Raw genomic sequence first — 7,773 nt, forward strand, 5'->3', positions numbered from 1 at the left:
ACTTGCAGCCCCCCCGCCCACATGCCGCCCCCTCCCCCGCCCCAGCCCCCTGCAGCTCACCGGGGTCCCGCCCGGCCATTCAAGGGGCAACCCGAGGGGATCAGAGGCTGCTTCCGGGAGGGACCGGAAGTGGCTCCCCCACCCTCCGGCGCGCTTCTCGCCGCGGCCGCTCTAGGACTGCGCTCCTCTCTCCCGTTAACCCTCAGTGGGCCGCTGCGGGGGAGGAGGCAGCTGGGTCCAGGTCTGGGGGCACCCGAGAGACCCGCAGAGATGTCACTTTCTGCGCATGGGTGTTGCTACTTTAATCGTCTTCCACATATATTAAATACACACAAAAGCATATGTACGTGTGTGTGTGTGTTTATGTGTGTTGGGGCAGGTGAGAGGGCAGCTGTTGCACCCCAAATTGCTGCCTAGTTTAATGTGTCCAAATGAGACGTCTTCAGATGATCACAAGCGGAATAATCTCCCTGCTAAAGAGATGACTGGAAAACCCACAACAAGCCGTTGAATCAGGCCCTGCAAGTTTTCGACTGGAAGTTTAATGGAATTACTGGGAGTAATTACTGGGCATATCTCCTCCTCCTCCTCCTCCTCCTCCTCCAGGGTCAATCAAGGCTCAAAGGCCAGGCAAAAAAAAGGTCCTGTATTTCTCTCTTGCATGCAGAGCAAATGAGCAGCAGAAAGGCTGGCTGAGCTCTTTGGAGAAGACAAGGCTACCAGACTCGGACCTTGGTTGTATAAGCCCTTAACACCTTGTTAAGGGTCTCTTTTGTGGTTGTGATGGGTGAGAGTTCTCCTGGAAACCTTCATCATGTTGCATCCTGTTCATCAAGCCCTTGGAGTCTTCAGGAGCCAACCCCCTTGCAAAGAAGAATTGGACGTGGCAGTATCAGAAGACTGTAAATAGAAGGACTTGGAAATGCAACCTGAACAGGACCTTGAATTGTAACGTTAAATGTTGATGTTTTAAAAGTGTTATTTGTAAAGAGAAGTAAACTGTTTTGTTTAAATTTGGTTCTTTGCAACTCATTCCAAGTTCTGCCCCACAGAACCCACAAGCTGAGGTTACACAAACACATCACTTCTTCACTTTTTCTCGTGCCCTCCATGCTGGCCTATTATGGGATACATCTTCTTCTTCTACAAATGAAACTTGGACACCATCTTCGGCCAAAATAGGCTTTAGCACTACCCAGTACCCTCTCAATAAATATTTTGAGAAATGGTGTGTTGGCACACCTTTTTGGAGATTTGGGGGCAGAGGAGGGTGGGGTTTGGGGAGGGGCAGGACTTCCATGGGGTACGATGCCCAAGATCCTCCTTTCAGAGGAGTCATTTTCTCCAAGCGAGCTGATCGCTGTTGTCTGGAGAACAGCTGTGATACTTTGAGATCTCCAGTCACCCCCTGGAGGCTGGCAGCCCTCTTCCACTTCGAGGCCCCCTTTTTTGATCTTTGGCCAAGCCTCTCCTTCCAATTAACCTGCTGTGGAGGACCAGGAGATAATTCAGGCCTGATCATCTTTAAGGAGGCGGAGAGTGATGCAGCCCAGCCGTGGCCCCGGCCAACCCCAGGAAAAGATGGAGCTGTTCCACCAGGCCCACGGAGGAGGACAGCAAATGATAGTCCGCCTAGCTGGCCTCTCCTTTCTCAAAATGCTTTATGATCTTTTGCATTCTTTTTACAGTTTAAGCTCTTCGTTGATATTTTATATTTGTTAAGAACCCTACTTTCAGGGTTAAAAAGGCAAGGGTTCCATACTGTAGGAATTGTAGACTGAAATCTTTGTATTTTATTGTATACTTTTAATTGTATCTATTGTTGTGCACTGCTCTGAGCCCCACTCATTGAGGGAGAACGGTTTATAAACTGGATAATTAAATTAAAAAGTAGACCTGGAAAAGTCCCTTCCCTGCTTAAAGGTAAGAATTGAAAACTGGCAAGCCAAAATGCAATATTTGCATTTTGCATTCGAGGCATTTTGCATTCGAGGCAAACAACAGCAGCATCCATAGACAAAAACTGTGAGATCTTTCCTCTGGGGAGAAAACTCCAAAGTTTTCGTTGGTAATCCGTCTGAAAAGAATTGATGAAAACCAAAAGGGATGAAAACCGAGGCAAACTTTTCCATAGGAATCCATGTAAATCCAATTAATCCGTTTTAGGCACTCCAAAAAACATACCAAAAACACATTTTTTGGAGAAAAAACATAGCGTTTAATGCTGAAAACAGTAACAAACAATAACACTAGCACTAGCTTCAGAGCCAGTGGACCAATGTCGCAGCAGAAAGCTGTCCAAAGAGGTCTGTTTCTGATGCCTCTTTAAGATTTGTCTGAAACAGGGCAAGACATTGTAATTAAACAAGTTGCAGACACGGCCTGCAACAGCTTTGTCCGGCCGATTTTTCTCCACAAACCCCTGCACCTTACTGCAAATCGATGAAAACCGAGACAAATTTTTCACGGAAAAATCGATGAAAACCGAAACTGACGAAAACCGAGGTTCCACTGTGTTGATAAGAGCAACACTGACATGACCAGCCAGGTTGACTCCTATTTTGATAGGGCACTTTAAATGTGGATCCTGTGCTCAATGTAGATTTTCTCTGAATACTAAATCCCGGCACGGAGATTACCTGGCAATTGAGGGATTTTTCCAATTGTGGTACTGCTTTTTGTGTGTATGCTATCTTATGCCCTTGCCCAAAATTATACTTAGGCAAGACAGAACACTCTTTGAAAGTGAGAATTTCAGAGCATAGGAAAGAGGTTGGGAAAAGAGGACGCTCAGGTTGGGAAAAGAGGACGCTCCTCTGGTTTCACATTATATAGAGAAAAAACACAAAGATACAGACCTCCAATTCTGTGTCATTAAAAAATTCAGGTTTCAAAAACACATGGACGCGACGAGAATATTGTTGCAATTAGAAAACAAATTTATTCACAAGTTTCATACATACATTAGGTCTCAATAGAATGCTAGATTTTACAGATCATCTATAAGTACCATATATTAGTTAGATAGTGATTAATTGCTTGCAGACATCACTCTCAGGATACAGGTGTAGCACACTATACTTTTAAATATACTATTAGCTGTTTGAGGAGCTTAGGAAAAAGAAGCAAGCCAGAATGGGAAATCATGTTGTAAAAAAGTATAGTAATTATGCTAGTGAGGTTGTATGGAGATTTAAACGTAAGTATATTGATGAAGCTGTTTAATACCACAGATTACCCATCAATTGAATGAATAAGTAAAATTTAATGAATTTCTACTGAGGAAGATATTTCGAAAGCGTAATATACGCACGATGCTTTTTGGACATTGAATACGTTCCTGACAGTTGGAAATCCCACCGGCACAGTTCAGTGCGAGAGTGAAAATAAAGTGAATTTGGGGGATTTCTACATGGTTTGTTACCATAAAAAATGGACGATTGCATATTGAATACTGCAAGAATTTTAGTGCAAGGACTAGAAGATATATATGAATGTGAATGAACATTTATATAATTTGTATAGAATACTATAAGAATTCTAATGCAAGGATTATTGGATGTATTTAAATGTGAATGAACATTTCTATAATATATAATGAAAATAATATATAATGAAATATATGTGTGGAGTATAATTTGGGAAGTTCATGATTTAACATATGTTAATATATGAATAATATTGACTCAGCTTGAGTGTGACTATTTCCTGATATTGCCATTATTATATATCACACTCATTTGATGTATATCCATTGATATGATTCCTCCCGTGTGAATTATTTAAAGAGAAATATAGTGTCAACTCTCACTGAAATTTTTTCCACACACCACGCAATGATACCATTTTCCCCTTCTGTGAATTCTTTAATGGAAGGTGAGGGTACTGTGTCTGAAGATTACTCCACACTCCTGGAATTTCTATAGTTTGTGGCTGGGATGAATGATTTGATGAGAAGTAAGATTTCCACTGTGACTGAAGGCTTTTCCACACTCGAGGCACTTGTATGGTTTCTCCCCTGTGTGAAGTCTCTGATGGGAAGTAAGGCTTCCACTGTGACTGAAGGCTTTTCCACACTCAAGGCATTTGTATGGTTTCTCCCCTGTGTGAATTCTTCGATGTGAAATTAGACTTCCACTGTTACTGAAGCCTTTTCCACACTCCTGGCATTGATATGGTTTCTGCCCTGTGTGATTTCTTTGATGGGAAGTAAGATTTCCACGGTACCTGAAGGCTTTTCCACACTCCTGGCATTGATATGGTTTCTGCCCTGTATGAATTCTTTGATGGGAAGTAAGATACCCACTGCGACTGAAGGCTTTTCCACACTCCAGGCATGTGTAAGGTTTCTCTCCTGTGTGAATTCTTTGATGGGATGTAAGATTCTCACTGCGACTGAAGGCTTTTCCACACTCCAGGCATTTGTATGGTTTCTCTCCTGTATGAATTCTTTGATGGGAAGTAAGATTCTCACTGCGACTAAAGGCTTTTCCACACTTCAGGCATTTGTATAGTTTCTCCCCTGTGTGAATTCTTTGATGGGAAGTAAGATGTACTCTCTGACTGAACACTTCTCCACAACACACCTGGCATTTATATGATTTCTCCCCTGTGTGAATTCTATCATGTGAAGTAAGACTTTTCCTGTCACTGAAGGCCTTTCCACACTTGAGGCATTTGTATGGTTTCTCCCCTGTGTGACTTCTCTGATGTGAAGTAAGATGTACTCTCTGACTGAAGGCTTTTCCACACTCCTGGCATTTGTATGGTTTCTCCCCTGTATGAATTCTTTGATGGGAAGTAAGCTTTCCACTCTGACTGAAGGCTTTTCCACACTCAAGGCATTTGTATGGTTTCTCTCCTGTGTGTATTCTTCGGTGGGAAGTGAGGTGTCCACTCTTACTGAAGCCTTTTCCACACTCAAGGCATTTGTATGGTTTCTCCCCTGTGTGAATTCTTTGATGGGAAGTAAGATGTGCTCGCTGATTGAAGGCTTTTCCACACTCCTGGCATTGATATGGTTTCTGCCCTGTATGAATTCTTTGATGGGAAGTAAGATTCCCACTGCGACTGAAGGCTTTTCCACACAGCAGGCATTTGTATGGTTTCTGCCGTGTATGAATTCTTTGATGGGAAGTAAGCTTTCCACTCTCACTGAAGCCTTTTCCACACTCCAGGCATTTGTATGGTTTCTCCATTGTGTGAATTCTTTGATGGAGAGTGAGGCTGGCACTGTGCTTGAAGGCTACTCCACACTCTAGACATTTATATGCCTTCTGCCCTGTGGACATTTGATGGGAAATAAGGCTTCCACTGTACAGCATGCAAGAATTCAAAGGCCAGATGTCTGAACACCATTTCCAGAGTCCTGGAGGGAAATCTGGTCCTATGAAATAACACACAGTTTGGAGAATAAGATTTCATCACGACAGTTACTGGCACAGAAATCCTTCACTGACCTAAGCTGTAAATCAAAACACCCGCCCCAAAATTTAGCCACCACTCTGTGACTTTGTTGTCAGGCAGTGATGAAGGTCTCTGATTTGTTCATTCCTTCCTTTTCCCAGGTCACTGAGGGATGATTGAAGTGGGGCTCTATGTTAAAGGCAATGGAAATTTTCTCTCTGTGGTGTTTGACTCACAAATGTCTACCTGGTTAGAACATGAAGAACTTGCCCTCCTATCCTCAAAAAAGCACCCCAGAAGTTGTTTAAGCCACACCCTCTCCCCAACATTTCAGTACAATGAAGGAACAGGGCTCCCTAACTGAAAATACAGGGTCTCGGTTACATTCAGATCAATCTTGGAAATAACTTCACCATCCCTTCCCTATAACCTCAGAAAAGTCCAGACTGCAGCCTCTCTCAAAGTCCACGTATTCCCCCAGAGTCTGTGCTGTATCCTACTAGTTTCAAATGCACTAGTGTCGTGGTGGCGAACCTATGGCACTCCATGCTGGCGGGGGCTAATGGGAACTGTAGTCCACAAACATCTGGAGTGTCATAGGTTCGCCACCACTGCACTAGTGTGAGTGCTTGCTGGAATTGCTCTGGGTCTTCTCTGTGGGAAAATGCATGCTTTCCATGCACCAGGATCAGTGCTTGGCAGCTCCATTTAAAGGGATTTCAGGTTCCTGAAGAACAGCCCTGCCAAAGAGACACTGCCACTCAGGGTGGACAATGAATGAGTCATCTGACTTGGTACAAGGAAGCGGGCTGTTTTCATAGGTTCCAGATCTACAGCCACCATTTCCACATTCACATCTCATTCAATCTCTAAGAAAGAGAAGGTCAAACAGTGACAATAATCCTCAAACAAGTCCCCCCCACTGTTAAAAGGAAGAACTGGGAAAGTACAGTCCCAAGGGATGTATAGTACCTACCTGCCAGTTCTTTCTCTTCATCAAAGATCCCAAGAAACACCTCTTCTTCCTCTTCAAGCTGGGATATGAGCTCAGGCTTCGCAATCAGAGGACCTTGTAATCAGGGGAAAGAGACAAACCACCAACAAAATTATAACTCTCCTTATTTGCAAATAAATTCTTCAGTCCCAAGGGGGGAAGTTGACTGACACAATGGTAAGACATTGTAAAGGGAATGGGATAAAAGGGGGGACAGAGGTACCAAGAGCTCCAAAGAATCATCCATATCTGGCTCTAGCAGTTCTGTGGCTGCTCCCTGTTAAGCTGAGATGGAAATTGTGATGGATTCCAGGGTTTTCTGCATTGTAACAAAGCTCCAGCACACCAGGAGCTAACCACAGCTGCTTGTGATCAGCTGGCAGCTAAAGAGCCAGTTTTTAGTCAGTGCTGTGAGAACTGAGAGGGAGTTCTGCACCAGGGGGAGCTAAGGAACGGCTGCATTGGGGAATTGATCCGTTCTCTTGGTGCAAAGCTTCCTTTTTACAAGGGGAGAAGTTCAGGCAGAAAAATGGTCTGCTCTGAGTTCCCTATAATGCAGCAGTGGTACGTATGCCAAAGCACACTGGTGGCTGTTTTTATATCTGAGGGAAATCTAAGGAAGAATAAGCAGAGAAGGCTCATCAAGGATTGTGGCCCTTCACAGAAAGTGGATTTTATTCTGTAGGGACACAGAAGAGAGAAAATCCTATTCATAAACCTTAGTGGGTTCAGATTGTCCTAGGCAGTGTACAGAAATCCAGCTAAAAACGTCTTTCTTGAGAATAAAGTTGTTTTCCCAGAAAATAGAACAGAGAAGGAGAACCTGTTCTGGCACCCTTTCTGATGACCTCTCTGGTGGTCCAACCCAAGACTGCCAGGCAGGGGCTCCCTCTCCCCAAGATAACCCCCCCAAAAGGCATCCCAAAATCAGAGGAAGGAGGTAGAAGATCTGCTGTTGGGATCAGCCCAGGAGAAAAGGATCCTCACCCAGAGAAGACACACATTCCAAAAGTTCTCCAGCATGACTTCCTTGTACAGCCTAAGCCCTTTGGGTGGAGTCGCAGCAGGGCCCATTCACTCCCTTGGTGAAAAGCACGGCCACCTCTTCAAAGGACACCCCACCCTGCAAGGAGGAGGAAACATTTCTTTACATCAGTGGGAAGTAACCCGAGAGTAAAGCTGATGTGATCTGTGGGTGGAAAAGTCAGAAGCAGAGAAAGCTGGGTCTGAGGCCTGAATAGACATTTAAATCTCCTCCTGATAGAAGGAACGGTGGATTTGCTTATTTAATCTACAAGCCAAATTGTATGGCTGTAAGTATTTTCCCTTATCCAGGGAGGTTTGTTCATTTGGGGACAGTTAGAATTCCAAAA

General features: G+C 44.0%; 1 protein-coding gene across 1 annotated transcript; it reads right to left on the reverse strand.

The window, feature by feature from the left end:
- Positions 1-2,918: 2,918 nt before the first annotated feature.
- On the reverse strand, positions 2,919-5,114 carry LOC125440488 (zinc finger protein ZFP2-like; the record flags this gene model as incomplete). The annotated part of the gene is made up of 2 exons (XM_048510325.1): positions 2,919-4,431; positions 4,603-5,114. Coding segments are annotated over 2 exons (1,023 nt in total), but the record flags the coding sequence as incomplete, so codon positions are not given.
- Between the last annotated feature and the right edge of the window lie 2,659 nt (positions 5,115-7,773).

This window comes from Sphaerodactylus townsendi, linkage group LG01, assembly GCF_021028975.2.
Source record: "Sphaerodactylus townsendi isolate TG3544 linkage group LG01, MPM_Stown_v2.3, whole genome shotgun sequence".
In the NCBI taxonomy this organism is placed as follows: domain Eukaryota; kingdom Metazoa; phylum Chordata; class Lepidosauria; order Squamata; family Sphaerodactylidae; genus Sphaerodactylus; species Sphaerodactylus townsendi.